This window comes from Cebus imitator, unplaced genomic scaffold (genome assembly GCF_001604975.1).
Source record: "Cebus imitator isolate Cc_AM_T3 unplaced genomic scaffold, Cebus_imitator-1.0 Scaffold604, whole genome shotgun sequence".
Taxonomy (NCBI): Eukaryota; Metazoa; Chordata; class Mammalia; order Primates; family Cebidae; genus Cebus; species Cebus imitator.
Genome location: NW_016107919.1, coordinates 268,957 through 290,257, shown reverse-complemented (window position 1 = coordinate 290,257; position 21,301 = coordinate 268,957). Strand labels below are relative to the sequence as shown.

At 38.9% G+C, this 21,301-nt stretch overlaps 1 protein-coding gene across 1 annotated transcript in view; it reads right to left on the bottom strand.

Moving 5' to 3' along the window:
• Positions 1 to 21,301, bottom strand: part of HEPH (hephaestin) — a 98,751-nt gene that overhangs the window by 60,364 nt on the left and 17,086 nt on the right. The window contains 9 exon segments of the mRNA XM_037734327.1: positions 3,191 to 3,404; positions 5,928 to 6,140; positions 8,541 to 8,691; positions 9,697 to 9,908; positions 13,631 to 13,762; positions 15,157 to 15,293; positions 16,486 to 16,654; positions 18,808 to 19,062; positions 20,230 to 20,412. Coding sequence (XP_037590255.1) covers positions 3,191 to 3,404; positions 5,928 to 6,140; positions 8,541 to 8,691; positions 9,697 to 9,908; positions 13,631 to 13,762; positions 15,157 to 15,293; positions 16,486 to 16,654; positions 18,808 to 19,062; positions 20,230 to 20,412 — 1,666 coding nt within the window.

Below are 21,301 nucleotides of genomic sequence, written 5' to 3'. Positions count from 1 at the left end.
AAAAAAAAAAAAAAAAAAAAAAAGGCAGGTTTCAGTATCTATGTTCCTTGTTTGCCATAATCCAGATAGAAATTTGTCATACAATTCAAACCACAAGAGCACTGGGCTAAGAATCAGAAGTCATAGGCTTTAGCTCTAACCTTACTGATGTCTTAATGAAATTAATTTTACAAAAGGGCAAGGTACAAGGTGGCAAGAAAGTACTAACTGCTGCTGCAACCAGAGGGTAAAGGATGGTGAGACATAGGGAGGAAATGAAATCTTACAGATTTTCTCCTTATAGGATTCTTTCTAGTTTACACACAGATTTATCATTTGATATTTCTAATAGGACTATGGGGTAGGTAGGTGTCAGAGGTGCGATCCATTGCCCAGAGATGGCAGGACTTATCCGAGGTGACATTGTTAGCCAGAAAGTGAGCCAGGATTTAGATTCAAGCCTGCTGCTCCTTCCCTCCCTTCTTTTCTAGCCCTGTTATTTCATCCATACTGCATCATTTTCAAGATGAGTATACCCAGGCTCAGAGAGGGGAAGTCACATTTTAAAATTTCCAAAAACTTAATTCAACAAGCAAAAAGCAAATCACCATGCATGTGTAGTAGGGAGGCTGAGGCAGGAGAACTGCTTGAACCTGGGAGGTGGAGGTTGCAGTGAGCCAAGATCGTGCCACTGCACTCCAGCCTAGGTGGTGGAGCAAGACTCTGTCTCAAAAAAATAAAGAAAAGAAAAAAGAAAAAAAAGAAATGGGCTAGAAAAATAAATCATTCTACCAAAGAGGTACATGTTCACAATAGCACAGACATAGAATCAACCTAGGTGCCCACCAATGGTGGACTGGATAAAGGAAATGTGGTACACATAAACCATGGAATTCTATGCAGACTTTAAAAATAATGAAATTATGTCCTTTTCAGCAACAAAGATGTAGCTGGAGGCCACAAATTTCTAAGCAAATTAATGCTGGAACAGAAAAACAAAAAGTTCTCACTTATAAGTGGGAGCTACACATTGGGTACTTATAGACATAAAAATGGCAACAATAGAAATTGGGGTTGGGGGGCAAGGGTTGAAAAATGAAACACTGGGTACTATGCTTACTACCTGTGTGATGGGATCTGTATCCCAAACCTCAGCATCACACAATATACCCATGTAACAAACATGCACATGTACTTCATAAATCTAAAATAAAAGTTTCAATTATTTTAAAAAATTTTTCACTTGGGCCCTACCTGAATGCTAGCAACTAATAATATATTTTTAACAAACTGATGTAAATATATCTTTTTCTTGTTTTTTTTAAATTATAAGATCTTGTTAGGTGTATCTCACTGGGTTCTGATTAGAAACAAGTGAGGGGAACTAAATAAATAACATATTTCTAAATGAAGTCAAATTTTATTCTCAGTAGTTGTAGATAGTTCAATTGTGACTTAAACTAGTGTTTTCAGGTCTTTGCTATTGTAAACAGTGCTGCAATGAACATTCGTGTACACGTGTCCTTATAGTAGAACGATTTGTAATCCTTTGGATATATACCCAGTAATGGGATTGCTGGGTCAAATGGAATTTCTATTTCTAGGTCCTTGAGGAATCGCCAACCCAAATGCCCATCGACGATAGACTGGATAGGGAAAATGTGGCACATATACACCATGGAATATTATGCAGCCATCAAAAACGATGAGTTTGGGTCCTTTGCAGGGACATGGATGAACCTGGAAACCATCATTCTCAGCAAACTGACAGAAGAGCAGAAGATCAAACACCGCATGTTCTCACTCATAGGCGGGTGTTGAACAATGAGAACACATGGACACAGGGAGGGGAGCACTACACACTGGGGTCAGTTGTGGTGATGTAGGGGAGGGACGGCGGGGGGTGGGGAGCTGGGGAGAGATAGCAAGGGGAGAAATGCCAGATGTAGGTGATGGGGAGGAAGGCAGCAAATCACACTGCCACGTGTGTTCCTATGCAACAATTTTGCATGTTCTTCACAAGTACCCTAAAACCTAAAATGCAATAAAATAAATAAATGGGGAAAAAAAAAAGAATAAAGTTGCTATGGACATTCAAAAAAAAAAATAAACTAGTGTTTTCAAAGTAAATATCAACTAGTAATACATTTTCCTTTTAGCACGTACATAGACAGAGCTAATAGAAGGAATCTTCAAACAAATGTCCAACCTAGTTATCTGCTTCTGTTTATAGAAACTTATTGTAGGTTCAATGGAGGTTGGTTTTGATAATTATATGTCTATCTGAACATCAAAAATAAAGAATTAAAAAGGAAATAAAACATTTTCAGACCATTAGCAAGAAGACTTCAACTTTCAACGAACAACATAAAGAGTAAGAATTGCTAATGCGTAGTGAGAGCACTGAAAACAAACTAATGGAGACTGCTAATTTGTATCTACGTTTCCATTCTCTCCTCCTTCATTGTCAGTAATAGAATCACCTAACTTTTAGCTCAGCACATGACAGATTAATCAGAGATTACAGTTTTCAGACTTTTGTTGCAGCCAAAGATGGCCATAAGAATTAGTTCAGAACAATAGAGTATAAGAAAAGGTGATATATACAACTTCCAGGCCGTGTCCTTATAGACAATGCTGCGTGACTTTGACTTCTTTCTTTCTTCTTGATGGCTAGGGATAGCTACAACTGGAACAGGCATCTTGGCCCCAGAGATGAAAGGAAGTGCTGAGAATGATAGGGTTCACCTGCCCGCCCTGAATTCCTCATATTTGTACTATTATGTGAATAAGAAATAAAATTCTATCATGTTTCAATCACTCTGTTTTAAACATTTCCCGCTACATAGCTTAGTCTGTACTTCAATAAATGCAATGCCATTTTGTCAAGGGGCAGCTGAGCTTGAGACATTCAGTCTCTTGAGTAAATTCTATGAAATTTAAGTCCCAGGGTAAATACTTTCAGCTAACTGAAAGAAGAGAGACAAAGACTGAGGGTGAAGACGCGAGCATGCCTTATTCCCTCACTATATCAATATAGAAGTGGCACTGAGCTAGAATTCATCAGAGCTGCATTGTAGCCCCATCTCTCAATTCTGTTGGTATCACATTAGGTGACCTGAGGTAAGAGTCTCCTCATCTCACAGTTGCAGTATTTTCATTTGCAAAGTGATTTTTGGAAAGTGTGATCTCTCCATTTCTGAAGCCTTACCTGTCCTTCTCAGACTGGTTATGCCATTCCAGTTCCCAGCTCCTGTCAGGGCAATAGTCCCACTCTACTTCTTCTGCCATGATATAGTAGATCCTTGCAGCTTGGTAGCGTTGGCGAGGGGTGGCTTGGCGGCCAGGACACTGGGAGACATTATAGATTGCCTTCATCCCTGCTTCTCGATGGCTGCCTGCCTGGCAGTAAATCTCAAATGTCCCTGAGGGAGGATCAGAGAGAAAAATCTGACTCAGAACACCCCTGGGTGGTGCCTGGGGAATTTCCTGCCTCTCCCTAGGCAGACTGCAGAAAATAGGTAGTTTCAGATAGTCTCAGATAAGGCTCTTGTCTTAACTACACATTAAATAAAACAGTATGAAAAGTTTATTGAGAGTAATGAGCTCAAAGGTTAAGAGCTCCAGCTCCAAAGCCACATACACTGTCTGGGTTTATTAAAACTAAACTCTGCCACTAGAATAACCAACTTCTATCAGGGTATTACTGGTTTTAGCACAGTAAGTACTATATTCCTAGCAACCCCTCAGTACTAGGCAAACTGCCATGGTTGGTAACCCTATCTGTTATTTATTATATATAACCTTGTGGCAATTTCTAAACTTGTGTGTTTTTCAGTTCCCTCATCAGAAAAACAACGATTATTTTATATGTTTTACAATTAAACACAATAATATGTGAACAGTGTTTAGTATAGAACATATTCAATGTTCAGTTAAATGAAGCTATAAATAAGTAAATAAAGCTGTAATAATTATTATTTCAAGAAAAACATTGATGGGTTTTCTCCTACCAAGTACCAAAGAAATAAAATAGACTTCAATAGTTAGCTAAAAAGAAAGAGAACTTCTTGATTGCAGAGGGATGCTTACCTAAGACAGCTTTAGAAGGCCCTTCACTCGTTTTTTACAATTGAAGGCTCAGGTAACAGTCTTAAATGTCTGTTCTGTGGAGTTGCCTGGACAAGATCTTAAGCTCCAAATTTCTACGTCAAGGATACTTAAACTCACTGCTGATCAAGAGAAGCTAACTTTCTTAGAACATTACTCTCATTGTTTCCTTACTTGCTGTTCAGTGCTTATCCCAACACTACAAATTCTTCTTCCTGGCTTTCAAAGCCTTCTATGAGTTGGCCCCAAACTATCAATCCAGTTCTACTTCCCACACATTGTCTTAAACTCTACTAGCTCTCCGACTACATCAAACCGTGATTGCATCTCATATTTTCCATTCATTCCTAGCTCGGAATCTTCATTTTATTACCCTATTTCTGGAACATACCTGCAACCCCCACCTCCAAGTATCTATGAGAGTTCACTCATTTTCCAAGACGCAATTCATTTTTCTTTTCCAGAAAGCCCTCCCTGACTATTTTGGCACAAACTAAGTTCTACATTCTTGGCCTCTCCACTCCTAATGCACTTTATATCTAAACCACATGTTAAAGGGCTGAGTGCCCCCCTCTTTTAAAATGATCCCTTCTACTAGTTTATAAACACCTTGAAATAAAGAATCTACTCTTTTCTTTCCACATCTACTTTTTCTATTTCTCTTACCACCCATATCTATTCCATCAATATATCCTATCAGAAATTCCTTTGAAATTATTTTTTCATTTCCACTGCCACTTCCCTAGTCCAAGCCCCAAGCTTCTCTCACAGAAAAAATTGCAATAATAGCCTTCACACTGTTCTATTTCTCAGGAGACCAGCTTTATATCAAGTGTTTGTCAAACTCAGGACTAGGTTAAAATTATTAAAATGTTGAAGACACTTGTTCAAGGATGTTTTCCCCAAAATATGAATGGAATTTATAGAAGTAAAATAAAAGTTTAATACAAACTGTGTGGAACTGACAGGTTTTTCTTACAAACACTATTTCCATCTAATGGCTGGGAAAAAAATACACCATAGGGACTAAAGAAAAGATAACTGCTGCATTACGAAATGCTAGAAATACATAGAATCTGAAGAAATATTATAGTCAAATATCTTCATAAAAGGAAGAAAAAGGATAGGGAGGTAAGGAGAGATGGAGGAAGGACAAAAGGACTGAAGGAAGGAAGGCAGGAAGGAATGAATCAATGAAGGAAGAAATCTAGCTAGGGAGAGGGGAAGTGATTAGACCAAATTTCAAATTTACACACCAAGTTAATGGACGAGGCTGAACTAGGGTTGTTGTGTTCTGATTTCCAGGCTGAAATAGTTACATCACCACACGCGCACACCCACCTCCCCCCACCCCCCCCACACACACGGGGTGGCAGGGGTGGGGGTGCTTCACAGGGAGAAAGAGAAAGGGAGAGACCAGAAGTGAGAGTCTGCAGAAATCCCCACAGAATATCAATTTGATAGCACTTATAAGTGACTCTCATTGACCTTCCTCCCAATAAAAGTACTGTATCTATAAAATCTCTATGTGGTCAAGTCCACTCCCTGCCATATAAGAACTTCACTAAAGCTAAACAGCATCCCAACTTCTCTTCTGTTGTTCCAGAAAAGGATTTTCTCCACCTTCTACTAACTCTATTCTGCTTGCAGCTGAATAGGGAATCTAAGTAACTAGAACATGGAGAGCACACTGAAGAAGAAAAAGACAAAAGTGTTTTTCAAACTTCTTAGAACCCTCAACATGCCTCTTCTTTCCTCTTCACCATCCTCCCTCTTCCCGATCCCATCCCAGGCCCTATACCCAACAAAGCCTCTAGGGCCGCTGCTAAGGCACTTACCAAGGTTGTCAGGCTGCATGATGGCCATGACGAAGGTATGAGGAAAGAGCATGGCTGCACCCTTCCTCATGCCCTGAAGCTGCACAGTGTTGCCCTCAAACATGACCCCGTGCACATCAGTCTCTGTGCCCAGGCCGAGCAAGTGCCAGGCCACTGTGTCACCCTTGCACATGTCCAGCCTGGGCAGGTTAGAGAACAGAAACCCATTAATGGCTGGAAAACAAAAACACAAAACAAGATAAGGAGATGAGACCAGACTACTCCAGCACCGGCCAGCAGCATGGCATCAGCTATGTACTATGGTTTCACACAACTTGAAACTGCTGAGTCATCCTCAACTCCTCTGCCTTCTTCTCTAAGCCACTTTAACTCTAGTTGTGAATATCTGTGTCTTTGGGATGAGCAGTCAACTGTCCTTTCTGGCCTCCTGTCCATCATGATCCACATCCTGACAACATTAAACTACTCTCCACTACCACAACCATACACACACACACACACACACACACACACACACACACACACACACACACAAACCTCTCCTATTCCCCATTTCTTGAAATTCCTTTTCCTTGGTTTCTGTGGCAACATACTCTCTGGTTCTTTTACAACCACTTTGTTCCTTCTTTACACCGATCTTATTTTCCACCCCTCCATAACGTGTTTGGGTTCTGAAAATTCCATCTTCAGCTCTCAAACCTGTTTCCTCCTCTTCATCTTCACTGCCATTCCCCTGGTTCTGGGCCTCATCCTCTCTGGTCTGAACTTCTAAAATAGCCACCTCTCTGGTACTCCTACCTGCAGTCTGTCCTCCCATCCTCTTACCCCCCCCCACAAACACACACACATACATGTACACACACACATACACATCATTGTCCTCTGACCTCTATTTCTCTCTGCATTACCAAAGCTTTAAACATTGTAGGTGCCCTGATAATACCTGTTGACTTTTCACATACTGTTTCCTCTTGATGGAATGAACTTCCCTTATGGTATCTTTCTATGGCATCCTACAATTCACTCATCATATCTTTATTCAAATATCCTCTGTAAAGCAGTTACTACTCTCTCTTTGATCCATGAAACTTTTATCCCACACAATTTTATAAAAGATTATCTGCAATATCAGTTACCATGGAATGCAACTGATATACTTTCTGGTGATTTACTTAGAAATCTATTTGCTGCAATGGATTGACCTAACAGGAAGTATATAAATTTTTTTTCTATATCTATGTGACTGCTTGAGCACCTCATACTAATTAGGTGCTCAGTAAATTCTAACTGGAATGAACTTTGCTCATGAGACTGTTTTATTTTTTTCCAAATGATGGAACTAACTAGTAATGGAAACCAAGAGATAGAACCAAAAACAATTCACTCATTATTGTTTCCCTCCTATACCACCCTCCCAATGCAAAACACAGGAGGGAGACTTGTTTGAAGCCTACACCTTTTCAATGCCTCCATATCTACTGCAATTTAATGTGTCACACTGTGTGATAATCCCTTAGAATGCTAATAAGAACACTACTAACTCCATGATTATGCTTCCCTTGCCTGGTTGAAAATCTATTCAGTCTTCAATCCCAAGCTTAAGCAGTTCTTTCTTCCAGAAATATTTTAATGTGATACTTCCTCATTAATGATCTCCTTCTCTTATGAAACAGTTGTTCTACACAGCTTTTAATTCAGCACTTAGTTTTTAATTAAGCACTTAATTATAGCCTTTCTTGGATTATTCTATAAATGTTTCATAAATTTTATTAATCTCATCTCACTGCAAATTGCCGGAAGCTCCTTGCAAACTGAAACCATGTCTTCCCATTAATTTACTCATACATCCACCCATTCATTTAGTAGTTTACTAATTCAATAAACTATGTATTAGACAGTATAGAGGATACAGAGATAAGCAATATTTAATGCTCATGTTTAAAAAGACTACACTCTTGCAGAAATCAAAATCAATTTAACAAACAGATACAATATTGAAGAGTATATGGAACTTGCTATTAAAATGGTCTGATTGAAATGCAATGGTAGTTCAGGAGAGGTTGCCATTACCCTGAGCTTGGCTGATAAGAAATGGTTACATGGAGGAGGTAGCTTTTGAGATGGGTCATAGAGAATGCACAGAATTCCTGCAGGCTGAGGACAAAGATGTAAGCAGTGACATTTCAAGTGAAGGGAACGGGAACAACACTGCAAAAGCACGAAATCAGCATGTTCACAAAGAAAAATAGTCCTATTTGGCAGGAGTATGGGGTAGGGGGAGCAAAGGTAGTAAAAGATAAGGAAGTGGGGAGATAAGATTGGAAAGGTATCATTTGGCTTATTCTTCACAATCCCTTGTAGATTTCTGGTGTACAATCCTCATCTCACAGTACTTTCTTCCAGTGTCCCCCATATTGTGTAACACAGGACACAGCACCCAAAGGTGCTAAGTATAAGATCTGTTGTGTTAGGTTGAATCTCTCAATCTAGCTCGTCTCTTGGACAGAGATGACCAATAAAATCAGTATTTTCAGGATTGGTCATGATTACAGTTCAAGTTAGATTTGACTTGGAGTCCCTCAATTTAGCCCAGGGCAAAAGTACTCCCCATACCATGCATCCGATTGGAATCTTGGAAGCCCTCGATATCCTCTGAAAGCAGTCGGAAATCCAACATAGCAGTTGCTTGATTGGCATTGCTGTACCAGCTCTTGTTCTCATCCAACACAGTGAAAAGAAGAAAGAATTCTTTATCCACCCCTTTCTGTAGGCCCAATAGAAGAAAGTAGAGGGAAAAATGACAATGGTTTCAGCAGTTGTGGACTGTGTTGCTACAGATCCATGGATTCCAGACTCTTCCCATTTTCTTTTCCCATTTTGAGCCCATACCTTCTACCCAGAGATGCAGCTATTGATAAGCAGTTTTTCCTTATCCTCAAATTGCAGATGAGAGAAGAAGATCAGAATAAAAGGACAAGCCTTACAGGGAAGAAATGTAAGAAAGGGGTCAGGGAAGGAGCATAGGATAAGAAATAAGAGGTACGGAGTGTGAAGAAAGAGAACTCGGAATCACCTGGGGAGAGGACTGAGGGGAGATGGCTAGAAAAGCAGAGGAGGGTCTTGGGGGAAATAAGAAAATAAAAGATAAGTTATATGGATAGTAATTATTGTTACCACTAACATTTACCAAGTGCTTACACTGTACTAAGCACTGTATATGGATTATTTTAATTAATCCCCACAGAAACCCAAGATGTCTTCTTCCATTGTTATCCCTTTTTTACAAATGAGAAAACTGAGTCAAAGAGAAGTTCAGTAGCTCACCCAGTGTTACACAAATAGAAATCGTGGGCTGAATACAAAAGAAGACAGGCAAATATTAAAGCAGATTTAGGGATCAGGAGCAAGGTTTAGGGGCCAATGACATAAGGGAGAAGGAGAAGGAGAAGGAGACGGGAGAAAGGAAGGAAGGAAGGAAGGATGGAAGGAAGGAAGGATGGAAGGAAGGAGGGAGGGAGGGAGAAAAGAAGGAGATGATGGAAGGATATCATTAATTACCTGTGAGGCTAAGGAAGATATGTTTGCCAGTACAAAAAATAACATGCAAGATAGCATGAGGTCACAAAATATTAATTTCAGATGGGCCAGCTTGATTATTTTTCTTTTATTCCCTAAACTTCAGAACCCAGTTCCATGCTTAACTGCTATCCAGCAAGCTAGCTTCATCCTTCTCCCTGCAGGCTTCCCAGCCAGATAACCCTGACAATACCTGCTTGCCATCTGTACCCAAGGCACCAGCCCTGCAAACCAGCAGGGGGCCCACCAGGCCAGAATTTGTGTCTCTTATGGGATCTGCAGCAGAGAAGTACATCCAGGTGAGACAAGCAGGATCCTGAGCAGTGGGACCAGCATGAGGGGGGACTGTCCAGCGGTATGTTACTTTCTCAAAGGGCTTAGCAACCAAGCCAGGGTGAGATGAACCTGTAGGGAAAAATATGGTACTCATTACTTACATTGACTAGAATGAGAATCATCAGCTCAAAATGGTGAAATAAAGATTATGAACTACAAAGGCATTTTGGAGCAACAGTAGCAGCAACATGGAATATTGAATATTGAAGAGGACTCTGGTCTAGGAGTCAAGAGATGAGTTTGTTTTCTCGTTCTGTCATTACTTGCTATATGAACTGCAGCAATTTAATCTTCACTATGTTTCGGTTTTCTAAAATCACAGGACCTTGGGATTAAAAGGGACTTTAACACTTAATTTGGAACATCCTTCACTTGAAAACATACATTAATCTGCTCTTACATCACTACTTCTGCTTAAAACTGTGCAGCGATGGGAGACTTACTATCTGCCATTATAGCTCATTTCACTTTTAAACAGCTGTGATTATTTAACATTTTTTTCTTTCAATATGTACTATGTATATGTGGATGTGTATATGTTATGTATGTATGTATGTGTATATATGTGCATATGTATATGTATATACATATAACACTAAGGCTGTAATTTCTAAAATGGAAACAAAACATGGCCAAGCAATGCTCACACGTTATTCAAATTTTCATGCCTTCAGTAATCAAAGAAGTACAATTGAAAATAGCTAGATAACTTTTTTTACAAGTTAAGTTAGCAAAGATTTTGCAAATTATAAAAATGCATGATGGTAAGAAATGGTTTAAATGGCACCTACTCTACTCACTCACCTATAAAGAGGGTAAGTGTAAAAGGGAATAATAAAAAAAAATGTAGACAAAATTTGAAAAAAAATGTTTGCAATCTACCCATCTGACAAAAGACTTATATCCAAAATCTGCAAAGAACTAAAACAGATTTACAAGAAATAAAAAATCAAACCTATTCAAAAGTGGGCAAAGGATATGAACAGACACTTTTCAAAAGAAGACATATATGAGGCCAACAAACATGATAAAATGCTCATCATCACTGGTCATTAGAGAAATTCAAATCAAATGTACATTGAGATACCATCTCACGCCAGTTAGAATGGCAATCACTAAAAAATCTGGGGACAACAGATGCTGGAGAGGATGTGGAGAAATAGGAACACTTTTACACTGTTGGTGGGAGTGTAAATTAGTTCAACCATTGTGGAAGACAGTGTGGTGATTCCTCAAGGACCTAGAAATAGAAATTCCATTTGACCCAGCAATCCCATTACTGGGTATATATCCAAAGGATTATAAATCATTCTATTATAAGGACACATGCACATGTATGTTCATTGCAGCACTGCTTACAATAGCAAAGACCTGAAACCAACCCAAATGCCCATTGATGATAGACTGGACAGGGAAAATGTGGCACATATACACCATGGAATACTACGCAGCCATCAAAAACAATGGTTTTGTGTCCCTTGTAGGGACATGGATGAACCTGGAAACCATCATTCTCAGCAAACGGACACAAGAACAGAAAATCAAACACCACATGTTCTCACTCATAGGCGGGTGTTGAACAATGAGAACACATGGACACAGGGAGGGGAGCATCACACACTGAGGTCTGTTGGGGGGGGTCTGGGGGGGACAGTGGGGGGTACGGAGTTGGGGAAGGCTAACATGCGGAGAAATGCCAGATATAGGTGATGGGGACGGGGGCAGCAAACCACATTGCTATGTATGTACCTATGCAACAGTCCTGCATGTTCTTTACATGTATCCTGGAACCTAAATTGCAATTATATATACATATATATATATATATACATATATATATATACACATATATATGTATATATATTTATATAACAAAAAAAAAGAAAGTAGACAAAAATGTAGACACAGTTTTTTATTTAAAAGGTTCATATCCACAAGTAGAATAATATATGCAATAAATACTGAAAAGAATGTTCAATCTAAAATAATCAAACATATGTAAATCAAAACAACAGTGAGTTTTGTTGATGCTGTTGTTTCCCTGCAAGACATTTTGACAAGATTAAAAAAGATGTCCCCAGTGCTGATGAGGTTGTAAGGAAAGGAGCCCTCCTCAGATACTGCTGATAGAACTCTAAACTGATAATATAGCAAATCTCTCCAGACAGCATTTTGGGTGTAGGTATCAAAAATTTTAAGGTATGTATCCTCTGATGTAGCAATTCCTCACCTTAAAAATATATTCTGAAGAAATGTTTATAAAAGTGTGCAAAGAAGCATATGGAAGAACATTTGTAGTATAGCTTACAACAAGGGGTTGTAATTTAGTTTATAATTTACAACCTCATCAGCACTGGGGAATTCTTTTTAATCTTGTCAAAATAACTGTGTTGTAGGCAAACAAAAACATCAACAAAACTTGCTGTTGTTTTGATTTACACTTGTGTGATTATTTCAGGTTGAACATTCCTTTCAGTATTTACTGCATATATTATTCTACTTGTGGATATGAACCTTTTAAATAAATAGCCTTGTCTACATTTTTGTCTAGTTTTTAAAAATCTTTTCTTATTCATTCATTATTTCTTACTCTTCAAATTTTCAAATATACAGAAAACTTTAAAAAATAGTGTAATGATCACCCTATCACTTAGAGTCTATTGCTAACATTTCACCATCTTTAATTCATCTAATCTATGTGTATGTACACGTACACACGCTACAAGCAGTTTTTGTTTGTTTGCTTTGGTTGAATCATTTGGAAGTAGAATGCAAACATCATGACATTTTATAGCTAAAATATTAGCAAGCATCTCGTATTTCACTATAATGCCATTATTACACCTAAGAAAATTCCCTAATAACATCTAATATCCAATCTATATCAAGAATTTTGCAATTATCTCCAAAATGCCTCCTAAAGCTGTTTTTCACAAGCAGATTCACTCAAAGTTTGCACACTGCATTTGATTGTTATGTCTCTAATCCTCCTATTGATGGTATTGACTTCTTCAAGAGACTAGACCAGTTGCCTTGTAGAATTTTCATTCTAGATTTGTCTGCAACTTTTGCATTTATGATTTCCATTTTTCTTTTATATTTTGGCTAGAATTAGCATGCATTAATATTCTTAGAGAAAGTAAAAAAATAATTACACAATACTGTCACTTCTAGGATTCTCTTCTGATATAGTAATCCAAAATGCAAGCTAGGATGTATGCATTCGTTCACTGCAACCTGCCTTACAATATTCAAAAATACTGAAAAAAACCTATGTATCTAGGCAACAAAGGATAAAGTAAGTAAATTATGACAAATCCTTGAGATAAAGTATTATATAGCCATTAAAATGTAACATTATAATGGCATGGGAAAACGAACACAGTTCAATGGTAAGTGAGAATAGTAGGATGCAAAACTGTACAAACCATATGATCATATATCTCTATACAGACTTGTATAAACACACAAAAATATTTAAAGTTATATCAAAAGTTATATGACAATTTTATCTATAAATGATGTTTATTTACTTTGTAATTTTCTGCTTTCCAAAGTTCTATAATACACTTGATTTAGAATTAGGTTATATTTAAATATATTTTTTAAAATTTTCTCTTATTAGTGAAGCCTAGCTCTGCTTTGCTATTATATTATTCATTCATTCAACAACATTCACATATGGAAACTAATTCTGCCTACTTCTCCCTCTCCATACACCATTTATTTGTTTTCTAGAGACACCTGATACCTCCTGGAGCCCACATTTGCCAGAAACACTGCTGGCTCACCATCATTGTACACAGCGCCTTCATAGTCTTTCTCATAAAAGACCCCATGAGGCTGCATGCTGAATGGCTTGGAGGCACGGTTGTAGAAGACCACCTGAATGATGTCACCAACCTCAGCCCGGATAACTGGCCCTGGAAAATGGGAAGGAGAGACAATGAGAATGACTAAAGGGATGAACAGGGAGGAAGAATATGGAAGAAGAAGGAGGGAAAGAAAAGGAAAGTCAAAGTGAAGAAGATAAAGAACTCTTTTCTTTGTAATAATAAGAACAATCCTTTTCAAGTGTATTGAAATTTACAGTTATAAAAAACACTGGAAAATCCATTATGTTATTCAATTGTCAAACATCATTTTATGGCATGTAGGGCAGGAATTAACTCCAATTTACAGATGAGAAAATTTCAGCTGAGAGAGGTGGAATTTATCTGCCCAAATTTAAATGGTTGATTAGCCATTCAACCAGGACTAAAGGCCAGGACTTTCTCTCATCCCATTGTCAGGCCCAACCTCATTTTCACTTACTTTATTGTCCCAGATCCCATAGCTGCATCTCTTGGTGGAACTATCTAAGAGTATTATTATATCTTCTATCCAGGCACTGGAGTAGGTAAATAGAGCCACAACTTCTAAACTCTTCTGAACTTCACTACCCACCACATCTAATCTAGCTTAGGTCACCTTTGAGGCAGACCAAAAGTACCAAAACTGAGCACTTATGCTGGCTCTAACCCTTGGTCAGAGTTTCTAGCTTGGTTTCCTACTCAATTTCCACATCTAATGTTACACCTCTTCTCATAGACTGGGCACCCATACTGAAATCCAGCCAATAATAATTCCTTCATACTCACCACTCCTAGGGTGGATTTCTCATCATTATATCTCCCTATCCAGCTGACGTAAGACTTATTGTCCATTATTAGAGCTAGAATCAACTGGCACATACCTATCCCGAGTATGGTCTATTATATTAATTTCCAAAGTTTTTTCCATCTTGCTTATTTTATTTTCTGGTTCCATCGTGTTACTAAACCTCGTCTAACTTTGGTTTAGCCCTTCTAGATACCTTCTTCAAGTTCAGACTCCAAGCCTATTCTGCATGCTTCCTGTTTCAAGCATGTCTGCATGTCATGCCAATCCGCCACTGGTCCCAGATGGCCGAGAACCTAGATAGTCTTACTTCCTTGTATAACCCTTCTAGAGAAGGAATTCTAAAAGTGTGTACTGTACATCAGTGGTATTGGAAGACATTCACTGAAAAAAAGTGGAGATTCATGATAAACAAAAATAAATCTAAGGCTCTTAGAAATCCTGTAGCACAAAAGCACTATTTAACTGCTTAACTTAGTGTTTTTTCAAACACATTCAAACTCGTAACCCTTTTTCACAAAACAATCTTCACATAAGACTCACTTTAGAAGACACTGGTCTACAATGTACTCCTAAGTCATGTCCAGGCCCAAGTTTCAAAGTTCTCCTCACGTTTCTGGCTCTAGTCAATGAATTTCATAAGTTAAAAATTCCTCACCCAGGATTCCAAGATGCCTATCTTCTTCCAACTGCATCTTCTCCTGGAATGTTTCATCTTGAAAGGCTTCATATCGCACTTTCCAGTAAGTGCCCCCAATTCGGCTGGAGCTCTTCTGGAAAAACTTATCTGAGTTACTGATATATAAAAAGGAAAATATGATATGATTTTATTAGGTATCAAAATAGACTCCCATCTCACCCTTCGTCTCATCAAGTTACAAATGTTTATGTTTCGAAAGGACCTCAGAGCTCATCTGAGTTAACTCCCAGCAGTGAAGATATCTCCTTTGGTGACACCACTAGTAAGTTATATACAGCTTCTGCTTGAGCCTTTCCAAAGACAAGAAACTCATATCCCAAAGAAACAATCTCCCTTACTGTTTATTTTAAATTATTGGAATTCTTTTCAGTGTAATATTCTTGCTTGTAAGTTCCAGGCTCTGGAACCAGTTCTGCCCTCCAGAGACTCATAGTTTGCCTCTGTTCTTAATCATCCTTAGGTATTAATAATCCTTTGTCTTACTCTAAAATGAAAGCCCACTAAATTAATAAGCCCAATTGGAGATCCTGGAATCTATGCTGAGACTCAAACACCAACTTTCCTGTTTGCTGCAGATTTACACTATTATTTTCTGCTAGAAGTATAACCATAAAGGATCTTCCCCCAGCCCCTCTCTTAGTCATCTATCAAGTGCCTCCTCTGTGGAAGACCTGTCACAACTGATTGCCAAGTGAGTGGTATGACATGAGACCCAGCAACTGAGTAGGGCACTAACCTCCTGCTCTATCTCGCCCACATCTGGGTCATGCATGAGGCAGGAGAACTTGGAGAAATTCCTTCAAAAGAATGAGCATGGAATAGCCAAAAGGCAGATTGCTTCCCTTCCTATATTTCTCAGAGTGCTTTTCATATGCCTACTTAAATGCCTCTTTTGGACTATAGAAAAGAAATGAAGAAGCAAGGAGGTAAATAATGGGTAAAGTGAATAAAAACTAGAAAAAAAGCTATTTCAACTGATACAGGAACTGGTCCCAACTGGGCTTTCCTTTATGATAATGGACAGGAATTATAGTAGAATCAACTTGAAATTCTGCTTGGATCCTTTGCTGGAGATATGGAATAACCTCACAAAAAGCTTTGCTACCTGTATCACCCCAAGAGCAAGCTCTCTAGAGGGCCACAAGAACTTGGCTAACAGTTGTGTCATGTAACCCCAGCCAGACAATGATGTGCATCCCCAAGTAAAGGGAGAGATTTCTGGGAAAAAGATAATAGGTGTTTGGAGCTGGACACAGAAGTAAGGAGAGGGAGCCCACTGCCTCTTACCTGCCTGGCTCTCTCAAACTCTTCCCAGTACTCCCATCATGTCCCATCGGGCCATAGTCCCACTGAATCTCATGGGCCACAATGAAGTACTGTCGAACTTTGCCCGTGAGCAGGTCCACAGGAGGGGTGGCGGAGCAAGACTTGACCTTGTAGAGTGCCTGCATGCCATCTGAGGGAAGAACATTATAACTGGCCCCATTCTATCCAACAGGATTTTTACCCAGAAGACTCACTTTCCTCCTTCTGCTAGTGTTTCCTCCTCCAACTCTCCACTACTCTCTTTACTCCAAAATGGGCCACTTTCTCTCACTCTTAAAGCACCTGGCTGAGAAAGAGAGCCCAGGTAAAATTCAGGTACTTCCACTTGCTTATGCCACCACTGAGGCATTTACTAGATCCTCATTCCTGCTTCTGCATAAAGGCTCACATTGTAGCAACATCACAGAGACAGAAGTAAGGAAACCTGAGTTCAACCTCGACCTTTAACCACTATCTGCAGGACCTTAGACAAGTCACTTCCTCAGTCCGAGCTTTCCTCTTTTGCCAAAGGAGAGAATAGGAAAATCCACCTCATAGGGCTGGTAGGAGCATCATATTTAATATAAGGGTTAATTATTTATAAACTGGGAAGCTCCCAAAATAAAAGAACATCTTGTATTCATGGAGATGAAGTTTCAGACTTGGGACTGTCAGGAAAATGTAGATTCTAAGTAGTGCTTTCAAATGTGGAATATGCTATATTAAGTCAGCATGGCAATGGATAGTACTGTCTTATATTGGCTTAGCAACTTATAGAGCTCACTCAGCTACATTATTTTATTAGAGTCCCACAACTTCCCAGGGAGATTTCAAATTTGTAAATTAGAAATCTGAGATATGATGAAGGAAGAGGAAAGAATATTCATTCTCTTCAATACGTATTATGTTAGGTTCTGTGTCAAGTGCTTTACATATTTTCTAAAGTTTCAGTCCCAGGGAGTATATATGTTACCTCTATCAATCTTCACAACCATTGTACAAAATAGACTTTTAATGTCCCCTTTTGCAGATGAAGAAAACAAAAGATCAGAGAGGTTAAATAACTTGCCCAAGGTTGCACAGCTAGTTAGAGGTGGAGTTGAGACTTAAGCTCCCATCTTAAGCGCTCATTTTCTTCTCTTAAATCTACTCTCTTGGTCACATAATCCCCCTATTCTCTAAGATTCAAAAATCGCATTTTCTGTCTAAAATCTCATTACTGTTTTAAGAGGTATGAATCACTACTGCCATTAATAGGCTCAGAGAAGTGACATAACTTATTAAAGGTGGCTAAACAAGTGATGGAACCAGGATTTGAATCCAAGCATGTCTGTCTCTAAGGTCCATACTTATTCCACAATCATGCTGCATCTCTAACCCCAATCCATATTTATATTCTCATACCTAGAAAGCTTTGGTGGTAAGACATACCCCGGATAATGGAGCACATGTAACTGGCCCCTATTGTGTCAAACCTAACTCCCAAGATTTATTTTCCTCTTAGTCTAATCCACTTCACTTACTCACATATCATTTTTCTGACACCCTTCTAATCTACCATACATCAAATAATTCTTAAAAAGGAAAGCCGAAGATGATTTTGGAGACTAGTTAGACCAACTTTCCCATTTTACTGATGTGGCAAATGTGGCCTAGAAATGGAAAGGCACTTGCCTGAAGTCTTATAATATTTTTCACAAACCTAAGACTACAATTCAAACCTAATCAATTATCTACTGCTCTTTCCACGGCCTCATATGCTCTTCCTTCCTTCTGATGCCTCTGATTTTTCTCAATACATTGCTCTGCAATGCCATTACTTTAATGTTTCTGCCTTTAAAAACAAAACCTTCCACTCTTACTCTTATTTTGTTCCAACCAGAGTGCAACTAGGTACCCACAATACACAATGATCTCCTATGGAAATGTTACTGTCTTTTAACTAATCTCTCCTTTACTCCTTGTTCAATAAGTTGAAAATGTCTCCAGGTCTTAACTGTTTAGAATTCTAAGCAAACAATAAAAAGCTTATTAAAAGAATTCCTATTCATCCCCAAAGCATCTTATGTTCAAGATGGAGAAGATTAAACACAGAGAGTTGTGTCCAAGTTTACCCAGCAAGTTTCCCAGCAGATTCAGGAAAAAACTTGGGTCCCCTGACTTCTAATCTAGTGTGCTATCCTTTGTCCCAAGATGCCTCAACTGGAAGACTTAACTTATGGCTGCAGACCAGAAGTCCAGCCTCCTTTGACTATTATCATACCTCCCTCTTACACCCCAAGTGTTAGAAATGTTGGATCTCACCTCGAAAGTGACTGTTCACTTGACAGCTAACTAACCAGGTACCAGGTTCCCAGGGCACCATCTCAGCAGTCACAAAGGTAGCTGGAAAGATGTGAGCCACATCAGTGCGGTGTCCACGAGTGGTCAGCATCTGTCCATGGAAAAAAGCTGTATGGACATCAACTTCATTGCCCATGCCAAACAAGTGCCAGGCCACACGTTTCTGTGCACACATGTTCAGCTCTGGTAAATTCCCGAAAACAAAGCCATTGATTGCTGCAAAAGAAAACCCAAAGAAAATATCAGAATTAGGAAAGGACTGCCCAATGGAAGAAGCCTTATCATTTAATAATAATAGTAAATAACATTTGAATGAGGTTATAAAGAGTACACTGTGTTAACCATGTGTATTATCTTCTTTAAATCTCAAAAATATCCCTGAGAAATAGGCAGATATTATTAGTCTTATTAAAAAAAAAAGAGAGAGAAGACCAAGGCTCAGAGAGGTTAAGTTACTTCTTTCCTAAGGCCATAGAGCTATTAAGTGCTTAAAGCCAATATTCCAAACCAAAAATGTGAAGAAACCATCTAAGGAATCGAGTTATTTTGCAGGCTATTCTTTCAGCGTAGTTTTATTCTAAAAATTTCCACAGGACACTTGTCAAATTGGCTAATTAGCATGGCTATTATAATCAATTGGTGTAAAACTCAAGAGAAAGTTGAGCTGTCTAAGCCATGCTTTACATCTTCTTTCTGAATTTTCACTTCCTTTTGTGACCGTCTGGTTTTTAGTCCACTGCAGTCACCAACGGCCAGTAAATGACTTCCTTAATGAAACAAAAACAAAATCGACTTGTTTATATTCCTAAAATCAGTTCTCCATTCATGCCTCAGGGATTCTGTGCCTTAGTTTCTTTTTAATTTAATTAATATGGTCAATGCGCTTATAGACATAAGCACAGCGTTGGATAGGGGATATAAGCAAGGTAGCTTGAAAGAAACCATTTTTCTCCACAAAATGGATAATTTTGCTAGGTTCTTCCTTTTTAAAACAAATCAATATTAATTAATCGTATCAGTGGGCAACCCCCAGCAAAGTAATTGAACATATAGTATATAACTTTTGCCTGTGTGCTATTCCACAGGCTGTCACCAGCCTATGTGCTATTCTACATTATGAGGCAGGTAGCCTAATGGAAAGAGCACAATCTATGCAGTCAGAGAGATGAGGGTTGGAGCTTTAGCTGTGCCATTTATCTACTGCATAATCTTAGGTGCTTCTGTGTCCTCACACATAAAATAAGAAAGATCCATCTACTACTCCTGGTTCTTATGATGATTAAAAAGGACTATGTATGTGAAAGCATCCACCAAACATTATAACCAGTGGATACCCTTCAACAATGTTCCCTGTCACAATCTGACCACCTTTTCCCCGCTCACCATGCATCCTATTGCTTTCTTGAAAAGTCTCATCTTCCTTGTCCACTGATGCAGGTTCTGAGCAGTAAGTGGCAATGTTCTCATCAAGATGCCAGCTAAGATTCTCATCTATCACACTGAAGAGCAGGAAGAATTCATGGTCCACATCCTGCCGTTGAGGAGCAGAGTTTCCATCCAGGGCTCCTAGGACAAGTAATAAAGTTTCTCTTGAGAAAATTATTTCCTTAGCAATAGTAAGCTGAAAAGGGTACTCATAAGAAAAGAATAGGAGTCTTAAGAATCTGTAAGCAACAGAAGAGCAGATATAATCTTCTTATGTTAATTTCCATTTCCAAACTCCCCATAAAACCACCAATTCAGGTGAAGCTAGGACTTGACGTTAGAACACAAAGGATCTACAATAATTCCCTCCCACCACCCCTGCCTATGTCTTCAACTCAGGGCCTGAATCTGACCACATTCCTGTAACCCTCTGATCTTCAAGTCTGACTACTCCTGGAGCATATCCTACTACCAGCAAAATCCTACCCAAACTCTGATGACCACACTTTCAATCTTATCCATATCTAAATTCTTACCACACATCTGATTTCAATGTGAACTGACTTTATAATCACTAATTTGAGCTTTAAAAGTAAAAGAAGAAAAATATAAAGAGTAGAAAAGTTGAGTGTTTTGTTGTTTTTAATATTTAAAAAAAAAAGATTCCTAGGATCATGATGACAGGCAGGAGGCAGGACTAGATTGCAGCTAAGATTCAGATGGACAGAGCAGCGTGCAGAGGCTGGCATCACAAATTTTAGCTCCAGCATCCTGCAAGAACAAACCAGGAATCCCAAGAGGACCCACCGACCCTATGAAGGAAGTGGACTGCTCCTGCAGGACTCTGGAGACGCCTCAAATACTGTGCTGGTATCCACAGCTGAGAGACCCATACACAGTTCATACCACAGGACTCCGTGCAGACAACCTTCAGTATCAGCCTGGTGCCAGGTAAACTTGCTGGGTGGCTAGACCCAAAAGAGAGATAACAATTGCTGCAGATCAACTCACAGGCAGCCACATCCAAAAG